The following is a 20694-nucleotide window of genomic DNA, read 5'->3' as shown; positions in this document are numbered from 1 at the left end:
GTGTGTGTGTGTGTGTGTGTGTGTGTGTGTGTGTGTGTGTGTGTGTGTGTGTGTGTGTGTGTGTGTGTGTGTGAGACTCTGAAGCTGTGTTGTCTACCTATCACAACCTCTAGTATCAGTATTTGTCTGCATTGATCTCGCTTTCCACTCAGCTGATCGATACACAAAATGTCACAGTCATTAGTGGGACCACAGCAATACAGACCTTTTTCCCCAAGGAAGCCTTAATGTGGACCCTCTGTTTGGTTTGCATTTGCAGCAACAGGAACTACTCTTGCAATTTTCTTGCATTGTCAGTAATAGCTAGGCCAATTATTAAGCACCAAATTGTGACTTCACTCTAGCCTTTCTATTCCTTTTGGGATAATTGCACCTGACAGGGCTATAAGGATTAGCTTATGAACCAGTCACTTCAGCCTTATGAGAAACATAATAGAGAACTGCACGACTCGTTGTTTCTTTCCTCCACATGAACTTATTTAGCCGTATTGTGCTTACATCTTTAGAATTGTTGCATCAAATGTGTCAGAAGTCCAATTTGTCCTGAAATAACTTCACAAGTCCATTTGTGATAATCCAATGTAATACTTTTCTTCTCCTTCCACAGCCTTACCAAAACCCCCCACCTCACTCACAGTGACTGAGACCACAGCCACCAGTGTGACTCTCACATGGGACTCTGGAAACCCGGAACCTGTGTCTTACTACATGATCCAGTACAAAGCCAAGTCCTCAGACAATGGCTTTCAGGAAGTGGAGGGTGTTGCTACCACACGTTACAGCATCGGTGGCCTCAGCCCGTACTCTGATTATGAGTTTCGTGTCATGGCCGTCAACAACATTGGCCGTGGGCCGCCTAGCGACCCCGTGGAGTCGCGCACCGGCGAACAGGCCCCCTCCTCGCCACCTCTGCATGTTCAGGCACGCATGCTGAGTGCCAGTACCATGTTGGTCCAGTGGGAGCCTCCCGAAGAGCCCAACGGACAGATAAGGGGTTACCGGGTTTACTACAGCCCGGACAATAAAGCTCCACTCAGCGCCTGGCAGAAACACAACACGGACGATAGCAGCCTGACAACCATCTCAGGGCTGACTCCTGATATCACCTACAGCCTCAGGGTGCTGGGCTTCACCTCGGTAGGTGATGGGCCACCCTCTGAAATCCTGCAAGTCAAAACACAGCAGGGAGGTGAGCAGCATGCCACCCTGTGTGGCTTTTAGTTCTTTGTGTGTAAAAACTGGCATCGTTTCTTCACTGTTATGTTAAAAACTGCTTCTAAATGCATGCTTGTGTATTTAAAAAAAAACAATGAACTTGATTCTTATTTTTCCTCTAACCCATCTCTCCTTCCCTGCCTCAGTGCCTGCCCAGCCGTCCAGTTTTGAGGCCGAAGCTGAGCTAGACACCCGCATCAAACTAACCTGGCTGTGGCCCGTACAGGACCCCATCACTAAGTATGAGCTGCAGTACTGGGAGGCCGGCTCAAATAACAAGGTTAGAATAACAAGATGAAAGTCTTACTATTTCATATTCTAGGCCTCTCTCTCACTCAGCATCTCTGTTATCACTCTATCTTGCTGCTGAATGTCTCATATTTCGTAGTGAAACTACAGATGGATAAATTTGGCTTTTTATGATGCAATTCCTCTGAATGAGAAGTGTCATCTGAGGCAGTGTTGTTGTAGTAATGCAGTCAGCTCCCCAGCTGATGAGAAAGTGCTAATGCAGAGACGCACACAGTGCATTATCTCACTTCTGCGGTGGCTTTTTGTTAACTTTGTTGGACTGTACAAGTAGGAAACTTGAAGGCAAGTTGTTTTTGGAACACGATGTTCTCGAATTCAGCTGTATTCCATTGCATTCATGTATGACAGATAGGATTTCAGTGGAAGATTAAATCATCTTGCTATAGCAAAACATCTTACCACATGAATAGACTTGAGCTATTCACTTTTTTTCTTTGTTATTTACCATCTTACTGTCCAAATCTAACTCCCCAGAAACATATGACTTTCGACCCAGCTGGCTCTTACGATGTGGATGGTTTAAAGCCGAACACCTTGTACCATTTTTCCCTGGCAGCCCGTTCTGAAATGGGTTTAGGCGTCTACACTCAGCCCATTGAGGCTCGCACCGCTCAGTCAAGTAAGTGCCCCATTTTCCTCCCTCTCCTGACCATCTGTCCTATCTGCTTGTTACCCACTAACCAGTGATTTCAGAGCGTCACATACAGGTGGCTGAAACAGGTTTAGGTCATTTTGTTCAGTAAGTGCGAGAGAAAATATGAGTTTTTTGAAAGCCTTAAAACAGAGTGTGAGCAACTTAAATGTCAAGTCAGTCTCGGCTGAACATAAAATGCTGACAGTGCAGCCATCCCGGTCAGCTTCCTGCTCCCCCCCTTTCCCTGTCACCAGCACTAACCCTCCTGTCCATCTATCTGAGAGCAGGCCCTGTGTCAAAGGTACGTTTAATGTGTCTTGTTCCCACATTTGTAGCTGTGCTGTGTTGTTTCGCCTCATATCATTATGTGCTTTTACAGTGCCACCTCTCAAAATGTCACTTACTTTTTTTTTCGTGTGTGTGTTTTGTTTTTGCCGTGGATGCATGTTTGCACCACTCCTCAAAAGGCTTGTGTGCACAACATGCATGTCTTGCTCAAAGCTTCAAGAGAAACGAACACATATGGCACCAAACCTTTTTTGCAATAATTTGGGAAAATGAACAGTTTTCCACATCGCGCGACTCCTAAAACTGACTTGATGCGATGGACCAAAAAGAGGACACGTCACTCGGTTAGAGTCGGAACAATAGAGTCAAACACTCGATTTGTGGCCGCTTGGAGATGGCACAATGTGGAGCTTGTTCTTTCACAAAAAAGATTGTTGGCCGAGTACAGACTCCGGCTTTCAGAGAGCAAACAAACCCAACAACAGGCATGTTTAATTATGGAATGTGATTGGAATGCAATGATTAATTAAAGTTAATCATGGAATTAAAGTTAATTAGCGGCAGCTGATTTGTGTGCATTCGCACCAGTGCGCACATTTAGATTTCAAGTTCCCCTTGAATTTGCTGTATGTTCCTGGCTGTTGAGTCGTGCTGCAAGACACGTAGGAAGGAGTGGACAAAACACTGTGGAGCACAATAAGGGGAAAGTGGATTCAAAAAGCCCAGATTGTCATTAGGAACTTTTTAGTACATATGTAATATTTAAAAATATTTTAAAAACATTTTTACTTCACACGCAAGTGTTCTCAGATTAATGTTATTGTCTCCTTAAGTTACCATGAGAGATGTAAGTTTGGATTCAGGATTCAGTCACATTATCACTTCCTGCTTATTTTTTTCCAAAATATATAATTTAGTGTCTTCGTCAGGTTTCTCTATTCAGCTTGGCCTCACAAAGATGAGTAGTAAAATGAGTTCACGTCCTTGTGCCTCCTGCTTAAAGGAGAAACAACAATTGAGTGAAATGAATTTAAATTTCATGCAGCGGTAGGGTGGTGCGTATGAAAAAAGGAACAGCCTTGGGAAGTTTCCGAGGCAAACAGTCGGTGAGAAATTATGACATTTTCTGGGCTGCATCTGAATGTTCTGTACAGTTTTTTTTGTTTGTTTGTTTGGTTTTTTTTTTAGTATTCTGTTCTTCTCAAATTAGCTAAGGGCTTGACACAGCTGCAGAATACTTGACCTAAAATTGAATAGGAAAATATATAAATCTAACAGGGATTAAGCTCTCTGGAAATCAATAGGTCGAGATGCAGTTCGCTGTCAGATTTTATCTTGCTTGCCAAAATTAAAATGGAGGATGAATCTATTTTAGTACTATAGAAGGAAAGGTGGAAGCTAAGTTTAGATAGTTAACGTCTGAAATTCTGTTCAAGATCAAAACAAAAAACAAATGCCCGTTCGTCAAATTTCTGAAGGCTCAAATAATCTATCAACCTTTTTAATTATATATGAATCCTAGTTTTAGCCTGTCCCCAGATCACTGCCTCTTAGGCTTCGTATTTCCTTTGGCGTTATCCTTTTCTCGCGTCTACTTTGACTTTGATCCAGCAGATTTTTCATCAAGAACTCAATCCCAGAATCAATCCTCAAAAATCATCAGAACTTTTCTGATTCAGTCTGCCACCTTTTCTTCAATACACCGGGCGCTGCCGAGCCTTTGTAGTTTTCTCTACACTCCATAGCCTCACATCTCTTTCTGTTGAGCTTTATTCTTTGTAAAGATGCTGTGTTCTCGTATTAATTTGTTAGAATCATTCTACATTCCATGAGCATTTTTCTTTCTTTCCCCTCGCTTCTTTTGATTCTCCTTAAAAGAAGGCATTTTTTTGAAGAAGCTGAATAGCTTCGTGATTGAATTTGGTGCATGAAATGTGTGAATGTTGTATTTAAGTTCAGTTTTGTACCTGTTGTGCATTTTAAAATGTTTATTTTTTTACCTCTAGGCTTGAGAGTTTGCATGTTTTTACTGCACCGCTGGTTCTTTGTTTCAGTAATATTTGTTTAATGCCAGAGGATCAGAGAATTGTGTTTTTGATTTAAATAATGAAACATGACAGTGTGAGGTGGGTATGAGTGGAAATTGATACAAGCGAACATTTAGCGTTAACATTATCGGTTTAGCTATAATAAATATGCAAGTAAATGACAGAGCGACAAGTTGTATGCTTTACCTGAGCATTTTTTTTCCTATTTTATTTCCAGCTGTTAATAATATTGTCTTGAATGCCGGTGGCAACAAAGCAGATGTTAGCTTGAATAGTCTTGAGTGTTATTGATCGTAAAATTAAGGCTGTATAGTGTGTGTAACTGCCCCCATCTTGGCTGCAGCCAAACTCTCTTATGAAGCCTAGAGCTTCTGCATCAATGTGTTAACACCAGTCAACACTGTCAAGCAGTTGTTCACAAGCTCACACATCTTTGGCCTGTTTATTACTCCCTCAGCTCACTGCAAGAGGCAGCATGGAGGGTGGTTAGGGACAAATTACATCTTCATAAAAAAAAACACTCCCTCGTAAAATTTTGGCACATCTTCCATTCTGTCCGCCTCACCCTGCCGTTTCACTGCCTTCTGCATAAACGTGGTGCGCCAAACACAGCTTCAGCTGTAGCCCGATAATGAGTTTTCGCATCCAATCTCTCAGTCTGGAGGTAGCATCCTGTTTAATATGGAAGCTTTTTGCATTCGAACTCAATTTTGTATTTCATATGTAAACTTGCATTTTCTGTATTTTTTGTGCAGGGACAAGTCTGCACAATGTCATAAGAACACCAAACTTTAGAACAAAGTTTTGCTTTTTTAGTGTTCATTTTTGAAAACGTGCTTTTCTGGTCACATTACAGAGCACAGTGCAAAAAGCTTCTTTTGTTTTGTAGTGTTTTTTTGTGCGCATTGTAGTTTTCTGTTTTGTTTGCTTGATCCGTACCCTTCCTTCGTGTGGTTTCGCCCGCCCACCCCTCCTTCCCCACTACAGCCCCGTCCGCCCCACCTCAGGATGTACACCTGCTCAGCCTGAGCTCCACCAGCCTCAAGGTGAGTTGGGTGGCCCCGCCAGCCGCTAGCCGCCACGGCGCCATTGTGCGCTACACAGTCAGATACCAGGCCCTGACTGGAGAGGACACGGAGCGGCATGATGTGCCTGACATCGGCGCAGACGCCACCAGCTGCGTGCTGGAAGGCCTGGAGAAGTGGACTGAGTATCAGGTGTGGGTGATGGCTCACACCGATGTGGGCCCAGGCCCTGAGAGTGCCCCTGTGAAGATGAGAACCAAAGAAGATGGTAGGTCTCACAGTGTAACAATCTCTGCTCCTTACTGCCGCCTGCCACCGTTTTCCCATCTCCTTCGCTTTTTACAGCTTAATTATCTTTGTCCTGTAGATAAATGATGTGGTAATGATTGGGATCACCTTCCTCTGTCTTCCTTTCTCCATCTTGTTTGTTACAGCTCCAGTGCTTACAGAAGCTTCATCACTCCTGGGCTTTAGTTCTGTGTCACTTTCCTCTGCTTCCACAGTTTGAAAGCTTCCCCGCTTTCCTTTTTATGTGCTGAGCAACAGAAGTGGAACAGATCTTGATTCTCTGTTCGGCTGTTCTTGTCTTTTTCCACTCTGTTTTTTTTTCTTTTCTTTGTTTGTTTGCTATGTAATAGAAGGTGGATTATCCCAAGAGAGAGTGGTCTATAATTAACGTGTTTAAAGTTTTCCGCAACACAGCTAATTTTATACTGAAATTAAGTTCATTATAGTTACAAGACTACATGCTGTTGCATATGGGGTAGTTTGGGGACACGATGGTCTTGAATTATCTGAAACGAGCAGAGAGGATTTGATTCAGCTCTAGTATTTCTTCTGTCTGCAAAAATTATTTTAAATAGTTTTTTGGATCCTCTTCAGTGAACTGGGAAAAATCCCCATCTCAGCATATTTTGACTCTCGGCTCTCTTCCCCTTTTTCTCTTTGCGGTGTCTGCTTCTGCCTTTTCATCTGTCTCATTGTTTGGTTTCCAGTGCCCGGAGCGCCCCCCAGGAAGCTGGAGGCTGAGGCCTTAAATTCCACCGCCATCCGAGTCACCTGGAAGCCACCTCTGCAGATGAAGCAGCACGGCCAAATCAGAGGCTACCAGGTCATCTATTCCCGACTCGAAAACGGCGAGCCGCGAGGCCAGCCCAACATCATGGATGTTGCTTTGCCAGAAGCACAGGTACAAGATGGCGTCTCACTCTTTTCCGGTGTTTCTTTGTCCTTTCTAAACTGTGACTATCCTGTGCAGACTTCCTATAATTTCCACTCTCTGCTCTCCTCTTATTGTCTGACTTCACACTTTGTTTCTCTCTTTTTTGGTGACACACTCAGAACTTTCTTTCTGTCGACTCCAGTATCCTTCCTCTGTCTTTTTTTTTCTTTTAAATCTTTCTCCACATGTGACATTTGACTCTAAATTGGTACCCTGCTCCTACAGCTTTGGATTAGCTGTCGGAACAAAATCCACTTAAATTCTACAGTAATAGCTGTTAGATATTTTTTGTGCAGCATCAGGATATGGCTTAGCGGAATCAATGCAGCTCTTTTAGCAGTTTCACCAGTAATACATATGCACTGCCTTGTTACCATGTTTATAAATTAGAGTTATTTCCCCCAACGCCGCCTTTCACATGTTAATGCGGGGCTGAACTGAATTGCCAAAAGCTGTGCAACACCATGAGATGGATAAAAGATTGTAATCTTTAAGTGCAACTCAGAGATTCATGAATATCTTAAAACCAAGAAAGCCCGAGTCCTATGTTATTCTGCTTTTAGAAGAAACCAGCTTAATACCCTTGGTCTGATTGTTTGCTGGGAGCAAACATTAAAACAAACATACTCACTCCCACCTTCAGTTGCCTTCAACAAAAGCATGTAATTTGAACAATCATGTGTTCACTGGCTATATAAATAACATAAAGAAAGTCTGGACAGCCTCGCGTTTGTCTGAGCTGTGTTTCCTAATAAAGGGCAACAGCAGGCTGCTGGTTCAGTTCCCAGGCAGAGACAGCTGTTGTGCCCTTGGGGTGGAACTATTGACTTCATTTTATTTCACCAAACAACCAGTTGTCGTAAAGGTGGAAACATACTCGCTCCGACGCCGACGGGTCGACACGCGGTCACGTGGTTGGTCGGCAGTCGTTTTCGCACAGACCTTTCATAGTTCCTGCACACTGCGCCGACGAGCTCGGGGAAACCCCTCCCTCCCGCTGAAACATATGTCACTGCATGGAATTTCTCCCTCAACAGTAATGCGGAAAAAATTTCACTCACCCGACGGATTTTTATCCACATCTGTCCTGGTTAAAAAGCTCCACAGTTTCAGATTCCTCTCTGCCTGTTTATCTGTTATGTCTGTTTATCTCCATTCATAAGTTTTTCACGGGTTTACTATCTTTATAAAACTCTGCTTCCTGTTCGGCTCGGGGAGCGAGTCGGGGTTTTTTTTCCGCCCTTTTTTTAACCGAGTGGTTGAAGTAAATGCAGCACAAACATGCATGAGTTTTTCTCGGTTTGTCTGTCTTTAAAACTGCTCAAAACAGTCTGCTCTAGTCAGAAGCGAGTTTTTTTTTTTTCTACTGCCGTGTCCGTCCGAGCACTTTCAGTTCAGACCAATCACACATTACCGTCGACAAGGGAGGGGGGTCAAAAAGTTCTGCCGGGGGCTTGTGACAAAAGGGGCTGTCGACACGACGTTGCGAAGCCCAGTGATGAAATTTTCATCATTAAACTGCGACAACCCGTGCCGACGTCGGCAGTTCGCAGGGAGTATGTTTTCAGCTTTAGTCTCATCATTACAGAAAAGGAAGAAATGCTTAGAAGTACTTGAGGTATGAATGATCTAGGGATGCACAATACTGTCTATCGGTATTGGTATCAGTATCGGCCGATATTGGTCATTTTTAAAATATCGGTATTGGTCCGATATGTAAAACTGGGCCGATATTAATGTCTGTTATCGATTTTCCATGTTTTTGCTTTTTTTCTGTTTTGGGAGGGGAGATGGCTGGTTGAGCGGCATCTGTTTGATCATGATAGTGTTAGTGATGGAGTGTAGCCAGGACTAACTGAAGTAGGGAGCCATGTCAGAGGTCTGGTCGATTATTTACCATATCAAAAAAGACCCAAGTGTGTTTGTGCGTATATTTATAATATAATTTGTGTGTTTGCGTAATATCGGTAAATATTTATCGGCCGTAACAGCAATAAATATTTCGGATATCGATATCGGCTAAAATTTTCATATCGGTGCATCCCTAGACTGATCCCAAGCTTATGGATCCCAACTGCTTCTCTAAATATCAATAAATATAGTGCAGATTTATTGTTTTTCTTCTGAGAGTAAATCCTACACCATCTGGTTCTCTCATTAGGTTAATTATTTTCACCAAAGTTAGCTCAGAATGCCATTTCTCTACACTCGGGTCAAAGATCTGACCAGCATAACATCCCAGATCTTGTTTTACAGCCGTAGATTTTGGCAGCTGCTGCTGACACTTCGCTGTTATCTGACTGCGTACGAGAACCGCTTGACAGCCAGGACGGCACTGTTCAGTGTGGAAAAAAAAGAAAAAAAAGGGAAAACATTATGGTTGCCTGCTATTGTAGAAGTGTTTTCTTCATGTCGACGTGTTCCGCTTGATTTTGTTTTGAGTTGTGAAAACCGAACTGAACATGACCCTACTTGTTATGCAAACAATACTCCCTGCCACGTCTCATTTGTGGCATGCTCGCACGATAAACACAAAGACACACTGTAATTTGGTGCTCAGTATAGCTCGCATGTTCCAGTTCTGTGTCTGGGGCACGGTTCAAACATATTGCCCCCCATCACCCCACCCACCACCCCCTCTCCTATGTCAGACCCTGGAATTTCCTCTCATGTCACCTGATTTTTCCTGCCTTTTTATTTTTTATTCCAAGATTAAACTCGTGTTTCTGCCGTGGCTTCATTTTGCCCCCGTCCTGCTTCAAAATGGGTTGAGTAATTACCAGAGGCTTGCGTGCAGTTCAGTTCCCCTCGGTTGAGTCATCTCAACAGGTTGTTTTCTGGAAGACTTCATTGAGTAGCCAACCTGCAAGGACCTGCCCAGACATCATTAGAGACCACACAGTCAGCCAACAGTCCCTTATGCATCTTCGCCTGACTGGTTTTAGAACAATCCCTCCTTTTTCACACATTTTTATTCACACACCCACAAGAACAAGTGGGAAGGGGAAAAACAGACAGATAACAAGGGCCAACATGCTTCCTGTACAGATCAACCTTGTAACAGGCGTGTCAGCTGGTCATAAAGAGTTCATGACTCATCTAAGATTTATGCAAATCCCTCATGCACACACCTGTAATTGAAGATGAATAAAGAGGGAAAAAACTGTTTTCCTCTACGTTGGCACATCTCAAGATATCTCACCGATGAATCTCCCTAACGTGTTGTGAAATCGGTTCCACAGCCACCCTTTCACCTGAATTGGAAGCACAGTAAGCCTGCCAGGAGGAAAAAACAAAATCCAAATTTTCCAGGTCTCTAACAACAAACCACAGCCTCACCTTAGACTTCAATCACTGTTCTAAGCTGGCAGATTGGATTGCAGAGCCCATCAAAATCACTATCGTCTTTCCCCTTCTTTTTGTCTCTGCGTTTTTGGCTTCTTTTCACCTTCTCTCAGGGTTAGCTCAAATGCTGTGAGTAGAGCTAGGAGAGCTCGCCTATGCGTGGGCACTTGCAGCGCTTCTTTTCTTTTCAAGCAGGAGCCCACACATCGCCCTCATTTTCTTGCTAAATTTAAACCAGAGGCCGTGTTAAGAGTGTGATGTTATCAACCCCTCTACAACCATGCTTTTGTTAGAAAAAAATACTGACCCAAACCTGAGTTGGCAACTTCACACCACACAGCCATTTCCATGACTGCGTTCCTTGCAGCTACATCCAGGCTCACGCTTTTATATACATCTACAACATTTTGCAGAAAATAGTTGAACAATTTAAGCTATTACCCTCTGTCTTTGCCTCTTTTCAAATTTGGCCCAAGCGTGCCTTTCTGCCCAAGTTTGCCTCTATTCAGCACTACTTTCCAGGTTCATTTGGTTTGACCACTCATGCATTTTTGTAGTTTATGCGGGCGAGGTGATGCTTCACTGCGTCCACGGCCTTCACCGCCCCGGACTGGAGTTGAATGGAAATTGAGGTAAAAAAAAGGCGAGAAAAGAAGCACCTCAGCCTGTTTCACTCTATCAATCATGACAGCTCCTTCTCTTCCACATCACTCGTTCTCCTCTCGTTCCCGTTTTTATAGCCACACATCTCAGCCCATGTCATCACATTTGCATTCACCCGCCTGCAAATTATACCGCTTCGATTCCACAAACGACGCTTATCAGCAATGATGTGTTTTCAGCTTGCGTTGGTATTCAAAATATAAAAGGAGGATAATTTATAATTCTCCTGTGGATTTAAACAGAAAGCGAACGGAGTTGCCGTAGAAAGGGATTACGCCCAAGATGAGATAGGAACTTGCAAACCTTAAAGTGTTTGCTGTTCTGTTGACACACTGAGCTAAATTGATGGCAAACAAATTAAGCAATTACGAACATCGCAAATTGTTAGTCATGGAGTTAAGCGGCAGCTGTTCTTAAATGGTACTTTTTAGTGCCCCGCTATGTCAAGGCAGCACAAGGCTGCAATTTTTGATGTGCCATGTGTTTCAGCTAGTCACAACTGGGACCTCTGAGAGGCTCGTGCTTCACTTATCTAGTTGGTAATAAAGGAACAAAGGATGACTGTTTTAGTTATTTTATATTTTCTTATGGTAACGTCAGCAGTGAGTGATGCATTTGCATAGTGACTCACTCGTGTGTAACATTGTCTTTTAATTGAGAAATTCTGAAATTGCAAAAAACGATAGTTTGTCTATCAGGAAGTTTGACTCTTCTCCAGGTTTTTCTTTGGGTGCTAATGTCTGCGATTTAAACTGTTTAAAACTTTAATTACCGTATTTATTCAAGTATAATACGTAAAATTTAATCCATAAAATCATCCATAAAGTTTGGGGGGTAGTATTATACTCGGATAAATATTTTTACTTGTGTATTTTAACTGAAATATTGGCAAAATGCCTCAGTCCGGAAATGAGACCGCGTTGTAAAAAGCAGTTGAAACAAGCTTACCTCTGACACTCCTCCATGCTTCAGAGTGAGATAACAGATCTAGGCAGGCGACATGATGTGAAAAAAAAAGGGGGGGGGGGGGGATGTAGTCCTGCAGCTCAGTAATGATAACGAACTAATGATATTAGCATGTGACTGAGACGCTCCTGGAACAACAATAAACACATTCGTCTGTAATGGCGGCTGTCTACGGCGTTCTGAAAAAGCTTCTATCCCTGAAAAAAAAAGTTTCCCCACCAGAGGGGGTGCTCACGAGTAGGAAGTAATCTGCTTTTCCCCCACAAGATGGCCCAAATCTCATGTGAAGTGTCTGACTTTTGTGTTGGCGCCTCCTGGTGGACTATGTGTAAAATGCCAGACAGCTGATATATATTTGTTGTAAAATACCTTTTAGTACATATGTTGTTAAAATAAAATGAACAGTCCAATGATCATTTTACTGAGATGTATAAAGACTGAAAAGGCTGAAAAATCTTGAAGTTTGTATGAAATTGGAGGTAGTTTGAGGATAAATTTTTTATGCTTTTTAAGCTCAAAAAGGGGGGTCGTATTATACATGAGATCGTATTATACACAAATAAATATGGTAATTAAAAACACTAATCTTTTTTTTATTTTTATTTCATCCAATGGGTATCCAGCCACTGCTGAAGTCCACTAGCAACTCATACAATAGAAACCAACCCCATCTTCACCTCCACCCCACTCCCTTTCTTTTCTCCACTCTGCCCCCCACCCTCCATCAGTGTCACCAGAGTCATCTCCCCTGCCCTGTTGACAGTCGGGCCACCCATCAGTGAACTCCTCTGCTCTGACTGAAATGCGGAGCGCGGCGCTGGTGAACACCAGCCGTTTGCGTTCTGCATCAGTGGGGTTTGATGTCACAGGGCTAACATAGCGACGCTGGTAATAGGATTTCATGCTCGACGCTGACGGAGCCCCGCGGCACAAAATGGGCTTTCACTTCCCCCAGGAGTTGCTTGGCCAAGCACAGCAAGCGAGGAGAACATTTTGGAAACATATATTGAAATGTAATGAATAAAAAGGTCTTCCTTCGTTCCTGCTGAAGGAAAGAAGGAAATGCTTCACAGATTCTGCATAGTTTCTGTCCACAATGAGGTAGTTATCACGCCTAACAGAGTTGCTCCCAATCTACTGAAACAAGGCAGTGCATTATGAACAATAATGAGTTTTACCATCATTACTCAGCTGTGTTCCCCAATTTGGTTTAGAACAGCCAACTTTTCCTATTTTTTTCCCCTTCCATCTCTTCTATTAGATTTTTTTTTTCCACAGCATGACTCTGTTGACACCTACATTCATCTGTCAGTGAAAAAAAGACGAGTGCTTTTTTTCCATGCCTGTTGTGTTGTTTCTGACTCATTTGTTTCCCCGCCCTGTGTCCTTTGTCTTCTCTCCCATCAGTGGAATATTGAAGAGTCCACCGAGCATGTGAGTAAACCCCCATGTGTGCTGCTGGGTTTTCTTGCAGGGCAGGTTCTTCTCCTCTCTGCAGTTTTTTTTTTGGGGGGTGCAGTGTTTGCTTGTGTGTTTTGGATCATAAGTTGGTTGTGTTTGGGTTTGTATGTGTGTGTGTGTTTATTTGTGTGTAAGCCATGCCTGTAATCCACTAGGCGTGAATCAACATGAAAGATCATAACCTTATCACAACCACAGCAAGAAGCGTGCGCGCAAAGGTTTTCTGGTTTTACGTGTGTTTGCATGATATTTAACAAAGCACTACTACTGCAGAGCGTGAGTATTATGTTTCCCTTAGGACTGTGCACAGGTCAACATTTCACTATAAGACAAACTAGTAACAGCTGTGAACTTGCAAGCATGAGGCCTGCAGTGCAGTGTGCATAGACTGCTTTCCGTGCAGTGAAAGTCTGTGTGGCACTGTCTTAGTGCGATGCTGACATTAATCAGGCTCGCCTAACCTGCTGTCTCCACCACCGTTCCAGATGACATGTCTATCTAAGGGGAGGAGCTGTGGGTTTTATCAGCTCCACACATCTGAGATTTCCACCAGCCTTTCATGTTCTTTTCATTTGCTCGGATGGCAGCTCGCTGCTCCGTGGCTGTCATGCAGCCCTTTTGTTATGGCTTATTACCTCCTAGACGTCATATTGCAGAGCCATAAATGCAGAGCCTCTTACTGTTCCTAGTCAGACATTCAATGAAAGCTCGCCTCACTAGCAAATAGGGTTTTAGTATTCAAACAATGAGGAAAGAAATCTTTAGCAAAGAGGTTTACGGCTCTCGGGAAAGCGTATGAAAGGAATAATTGGGACCAATTTTACTCCCAGTTTCTGCTAACGTATTTTAAAAAAAAGTGGTTAATCAACACATTAACCACCTGCTTGTTGGTTTGCGATGAGATGGAGTAAATCTGTTGTCACAAAACTACGATAAAAGATCAGATTGGCCAGTTTTACCCATTTTAGTATAAAAATAGGATCAAAACATTCGTTAAACTTATTTCAGCTACACTTTACCAAACTGTCAGAAACGCTAAACCTCCTGTGCGGCACACCTGTGACAGTTGGTGCAACCCTCAAATGGAAAATTGCAGCAGCTTCAGTGCCAGCTTGTCAAACAGGTAAATTGGTAAAGCTTGAGTCTATTTTTTTCCCCCTTAAACCAGCAGGGTGTGTTCAGCTTGTTGTATTTACCCGATAATCGACAGAAAGCTGGCCTCACAGTAAACAGATTCCTTCAGCTCCAAACCCACGATGAGTCAGGCTTGGCTCGTCTCCCTCTACTTTTATTGCATTGATTAACACCTGACAGACACCAAGCTAGATGCTGTCAGAGGATGTTGTCTGTTCACACATCTTTATTTTATTTATTTATTTTTTTTTCCTTAGCATACTGTTTGCCCGGTAACTAATGTAGTGTGACAAGCCACAGACAGATGCCTGCAGCAGAAACATTAGTGTGTCTCGTTGACCCATGCCTTGTTTACAGGCAGTAAAATTTGAAAAGCTATTTTTAAAAGTTCAGTTAAACATATCCCACTATTAGTGCAAAGCAAGATGTATAGGAAACATTACACACTGTTGGCCAAAGAGAAGCAATATTTGTTTTTCCTGAGTCGCCCAGTTTTTTTTTCCTGACATTTTCTTCTTCACTGAGGATAGAAGTGGAGAAAGCTTTACAGAGAAGAATCCATTTCTATAACTAGTTGACTTGATAATCTTTGTAATGCCCTTTGGTGCTGCTCTAAGCATTTGCTCCGAAGGAAAACTTTGAAGCTTTGCTTTTTTTAGTTTGTGCTGAGTTTCAAAAGTCTTACCAGACCTGAGTCGACCTTGCCAGAGCCGAGGCAGGGGAGAATCTCTGCAGCTGCCATTGCTGTGATGGTTAGAGCCATTTTTATATGATTAAAGTAATGAGACTTCCTCCATAAAGTTAAAATGGGTTTATTATACAGCAATTTAGCAGCTTTTTTTTCCATCCGTCTCTTTTAAAGGTTGGCATGGGAGCTCTAAATGTGCCTTAAAAAGAGAAGCATTGTTGAACAAAGCTTGTGTCTGTAGTCTGTTGAATGTTCTTCTGTGTTAGGGAAATAAAACCTTCATTAGCAAGAGAAACAGCAATAGAGCCAAGCCATATGAAACTCTGAGTGTGAAATCTAAGCAGAGTTCCAGCAGGAAAGCTTGCAGGTATTTGTATATTAGATTTTTCCAGTCAAAAACAGACAACTGGAGCTACTGAAAGCTCAGGTGCTCAATTTGTTTTAAGTGTGTTTCCGTGCAAAATTTTATCTCTATGCTTACTGTAGTCCGAATTATCAATTAGATTTTTTGTATTTCAATTCAAATAACTGTATAAGGAAATGGTTTACACTAAATATGATAAATTATCTTGACATGTTATAGCATTCGTAGCATCAATATTATCATTATTGTTGTTAGTACATTTATATATGGGGATTTTGTAAGTGTATCACTGTAATCATGAATCTGAGTAGAATGAAGGTATATTCTTACGTTACTTAAAAGTTATTAGTAAAGTTTATAGAGTAAAGTAAAAGTAAAGTACATATAAAAAGGCAGAGATTGTAATTGTTATGTTGCTGGAGAAATGCTGGGTTTTTATAAGTTAAACTTCTACCCATTCCTTTGAACATTTATTATTATTTATTGAATTACTGTCATTTTATTTGTAATTTCTAATGTTCAATAAAGTTCGAGATAGAAAAAAATACAAAACATTTTATATAAGGTACGTACTAAATACAGATTAGGCAAAACTCAAGCCATTCTTCATTTCGAAGCATTTTACTTCCGTACTTGTGAACTTAAAGAAATTGTTATTTTATTTATTAGTTTTTTGTAGTAATTGATCCTTGCATTGATCAACAAACCAATGAATAAGTAATAGTTTTTAATAGGTAGCAAAAGGGGCTTACCAAAAAGATTGATTCACATCAGAATCGTGATTCTCATTTACAAAGATTCAGAATTGATTTAAAATTTCCCAAAATTGATTTTTAAAAACTAAAAAAAAAAAATTAAAGCAAATCCAATGACTGTCAGCCTCCATTTTGTAACTACCCAGCCGGTTCTGGAACACATGCATGCGCAGAAAGCACCAAAACAAAGAGGAAACTACAAAACTGCAGGAAAGAGATATTAAACTGGCCCTGTCTTCATTGAAGGCAAAGATTTGGGCTCATTTTGTTTTTTTTTACTGAAAGTCTTGAGTTTGACATGAGCTTCACTGTGTGTGAGGTTTGCAAACTGAAGATGAAGCACTTTGGGAACATATCAGTTTTAAATGAAAAATTGATTTTGAATCAAACCCCAAAAATCAGAATTAAATCAAATCATGAGATTATAAAAGATTCCCACCCCTTGTAGCAAAGGAGTCTTTTTAAGTCCTCGACTTGTAAAAATTTCTCTCTCCCTCTCCTTTTTTTTAGTTAAAGATACAGTATATTGTTACTAAATGCCACCTTTAACCTAAAACCAGATTGTAAATCAGTAAAAATGTACACAACAATTAAGAAAAGGTCAATACAATTTTAAAATGTTCCAAGGTTGTTTTTTAATGCTGAAGTAAACGGGGTGATTAAAGACTTTTGCACAAAGCTGTATGTATTGGTGAGTATTGCAGTTGTGTGTGTGTGTGTGTTTGTCTGTTTACAAATGCTTTGTTGAAGCACTGAGTGTTTAATTCCAGCGTGTGGGTGTGTGTTTATTCCAACTGCTGCAGACTGGTGGAGTGAGTAGCAGCTCTGCAGCAGTTCACCAATAACAGTGTGTTACCTCAGTTGTTTTTCTGTCTGTCTGTTCCTGACTGCTGAGTTACTGATACGTTCAACCACTTCAGTGTGTCTGTTTTTGTGCCGGGACTGTTTGAACATCCACCCAGAGGAGAATAAATGCCAACAATCTATTTTTTTTATTATTATTAAAATAGTCATTTTAATTCATCTTAGGTATTTATTTCAAAGAGTTTGAATACTTCCCTAGTCAGAATTGTACATTTTGACAGTGTAGCAATGATCCCAAGTTCCTCTGGGTGTAATCTCACGCTCATTCATGCAGCAGGCATGAACACTGACACACTGGTGATGTTCTGGTTCATTTGGTTTGTTGGTTAATGGGTGCAGAGTGTGCCTTACAGTCGGGCGTAGGAGTTTTCCTTGTCTTAAGAAAAAATCCTGATTCTGTTGTGTGTGCCTTTTTCAGGTAAACTTTCAAGATTTTTTTTTTGTTTTGTTTTAGGTAATTAAAAATAATAATGTGAACAGAGAAGGGGCTTTATCACATAATGGTTCCTTTTGTACGTTGTGTGTTCTTTCATGGGACAGGAGGTTCGCCAGCCCCCCCACTCGAGCACTGAGGAGGTTTCACTCAGGCTCACTGATTTTGTTGTTTTACTGTTTTACAGGAAGCCATTATCGGTGGACTGCACGCTGAAACCACATACTCTGTCACCGTGGCAGCATACACCACGAAGGGAGATGGAGCCCGTAGTAAAGCTAAAGTCATCACCACAACTGGAGCAGGTCAGAGGCAGTTTTATTGTTTTCACTGAGGTGTGAACGTTAACATTTAATGCGAGTGCTAGGATGCAGGTGTCGTCAGCAGTAACAAGACAAGTAGCTCGCAGTGGCTTAATTTACTTTGTTTATAACAAATAGTTCAGTTAGTCAGTTGGCAGTTGTTATTTTTTTGTATCCGCACACAAAATAAATAGATGTGACCCATCGCATCAAACTGAGGATTAGGTCAAATATGGTCAAAATGAATTAAACACATTTTCAGATTGTTGTTTTGAAGCTACAGCTTGATTCCTGGATCATCCTGATTTTATGAGTGGTTCCAGAGATATGACTTATTTTGTCTTGTTAATCACGATAACACATGAATATTTGGTCTGATTCCTATTTTCATTTAATTTTAATAGAGAATTTTTGATGTTGTTTGGACACAGATTTCGCAGCTGGAAAGAAACTAAAGCTTTGCTAGCTTGCAGGGGAAATAAAAAAATTGAGGCACTTTTGCTCAAAATCAGGGCTTTTTTGGTACTGCTCTAAAAAGTGTTTGGTTTTTTTTTTTGTTTGAGATTATATTTCAGACAGTTCATTCAAATGATATGCCTTACACTGATGAGGCATTTATTTGTTATAAGTTGACCAAATGCAATTATTGCAAACATTTTAGTCAAAACACTATCTGCCTATTTCTCCAAATAACACTTTAAGGCTTAACACTCATTTCCATGTGATGGGTCATACACACATTCATCATAAATAAATATTAGGGGTGCAATAATACAGAAAATTCAGGATTTGGTTCGATACTTAAGTGTCACGGTTTGATATTTCAATACAAAAAAAGACAAATTTCCATGCTTTTCCCAACTTCTAATTTATTTAAATTAATTATGAACATTTGTTTAACCTCAAAAGTACAGTTTTTAAATTAAATGTTGCTGAAACTGCAAGTTTATCAGTGGATCTGGGCTGGGCAGTTCAACTTAGGCGGAGTAGTCGAACCCAGATCCAGTGAACCTTCAACACAGCATCTTCAGAAGACAAATTGATAAAATACCTTTGAAAAGTCTTTATTGTTAATTACATAGTGTGTATTGAACCTAAAGCACTGTATTGAACTATATATACAGTACATATATTTTTTTCATTTAAAAGGCTTTTTGGTGAAGTGATTTTTTCATCATTATTTGCAGTACCAGGCAAACCCAACATGATGATCAGCGCCACCATAGGCAACACAGCACTGATCCAGTGGAATCCACCAATGGAAATGGTGGGTGAGCTAATGGGCTACCAGCTGCAGTACAAGCGTGCCGACGAAGAAGCCTACACCTCGCGCGAGCTGAGAAAAACCGACGACCACTTCACTGTCACCGGCCTGCACAAAGGCGCCACCTACGTGTTCCGACTGAGCGCCCGCAACCGCGCGGGCATCGGCGAGGCCTCCGTGAAGGAAATCACCACCGCCGAGGACGTGCCTTCGGGCTTCCCGCTCAACCTCAAAGTCACCGGTCTGACCCAGTCGAGCACCCAGCTGACTTGGGAACCCCCGCTGCTCGCCGAACGGAACGGCAAAATCACTCATTATGTGGTGGTGTACAGGGACATCAACAACCAGCAAGACAACACCAGCCGCACCACCAACACTCACATGACCATCGAGGGCCTTAATCCTGACACCACCTACGACATCCGTGTGCAGGCTTTCACCAGTAAGGGCGAGGGACCCCTCAGCCCCAGCATCCAGAGCAGGACCATGTCAAATGGTAGGACATGGGGGAGGATGCCAAAATAACCTTCTTCTTTTTTTTGCATAAACACTGCAGGAATGTTTGATTTGAAAACATGCATGGAAGTGCGCTTGATCTCCGTTCGGCTCATGAATTTTCATTCTGGTGCCTCCAACTTCAAAGTACTGGTTAGGTCTCTGTCAGAACCATGTCTTCCTCATCTTGCACTCACAGTGTATTGCAGCACTGTTTATTGATTTATAGAGTGCTAATCTCATTACACGCTACAGTCACATTACCACGCACCCTCGTCCTCCATCCCATTACACAGAAATCTAAAGCGTACCCTGCATGTATCTTCTTGTTGCACTTTATAATCCTATAAATGTAAAGTCTCTTATTAATTATAATGATTGATGACATATTCTGACACAGGTTTCAGCTCCTGTCACACATTTTTTCATTGATCTCAGGTTGTTGTGAATGAAGTGTTGTAGATGGAGGAAGCTTATGGAGATTAGGATTATTATTTTGTGATCTGTAATCAAGCATACATCTTGACTTATCATCTAGGGTCATAAGGTGAAGTTGTTAAATTTGTGCACGTTAGAATTTGAAGGGGCTGCTCAATTTCTCTACATTTTGTTGTGTGTTTGATATTTGATTTGAGACATTAATTAAAGGATTTTCCCTTCCTAGATTTCCCAGCTGTTAACTTTGGTGTCAAAGCTGTCACAAAAACATCGGTCCTTCTAACCTGGGATTTGCCAGAAAACTACAAATCCCCAGCTCCTTTCAAGGTAAGTTCTTACTCAGATAAGAAATAAACAGGGTTCCCAAGGGTCCTTGAAATCCTTGGAAGTTTGTGAATTTGAAAAAATGATTTCAAGGCCTTGGAAAGTTTGTGAAAACAGCCAAAAATTACACTTGTCCTTGAAAGTCCTTGAATGTTTTTTGGGGATTGAGGTTCTCTATTCACACGACTGATTTTCATCATCTGTAAAAAATAAAATAAAATAAATAAATAAATAAATAAATTAATTAATTAATTAATTTGCGGTGGATAACTCAGGATTATGGCAAACTGACGTGGCTTTCAACAAATAACATTAGCCATAGTCATAGTTTTAGCCAGTCAGAGCAGAGTAGGGCGGGTCTTTCTTTCTGGGCCCAGGTGAGAGCACCACAGTTCCTGTCCTCACTGAGGGTCTGGACATGTTCACATCCCCTCCTCCCAAACTGAGCTGCTGA

General features: G+C 41.5%; 1 protein-coding gene across 18 annotated transcripts in view; it reads left to right on the top strand.

Moving 5' to 3' along the window:
• LOC106516884 (receptor-type tyrosine-protein phosphatase F) overlaps positions 1–20694 on the top strand; it is a 189641-nt gene that overhangs the window by 112929 nt on the left and 56018 nt on the right. For 11 of the 18 annotated variants that reach the window (XM_014007452.1, XM_014007456.1, XM_014007454.1 and 8 more), the window contains 9 exons: positions 608–1189; positions 1362–1495; positions 2002–2146; positions 5485–5790; positions 6518–6711; positions 13126–13152; positions 17605–17722; positions 18907–19479; positions 20143–20243. In XM_014007452.1, coding sequence (XP_013862906.1) covers positions 608–1189; positions 1362–1495; positions 2002–2146; positions 5485–5790; positions 6518–6711; positions 13126–13152; positions 17605–17722; positions 18907–19479; positions 20143–20243 — 2180 coding nt within the window. The remainder of the gene's footprint in view (positions 1–607; positions 1190–1361; positions 1496–2001; positions 2147–5484; positions 5791–6517; positions 6712–13125; positions 13153–17604; positions 17723–18906; positions 19480–20142; positions 20244–20694) is intronic. The other 7 variants (XM_014007457.1, XM_014007461.1, XM_014007468.1 and 4 more) reach the window with 3 other exon arrangements.

The sequence above is a fragment of the Austrofundulus limnaeus genome, unplaced genomic scaffold (genome assembly GCF_001266775.1).
Source record: "Austrofundulus limnaeus strain Quisiro unplaced genomic scaffold, Austrofundulus_limnaeus-1.0 Scaffold42, whole genome shotgun sequence".
Classification (NCBI taxonomy): domain Eukaryota; kingdom Metazoa; phylum Chordata; class Actinopteri; order Cyprinodontiformes; family Rivulidae; genus Austrofundulus; species Austrofundulus limnaeus.
This window is presented reverse-complemented; position numbering and strand designations above follow the sequence as displayed.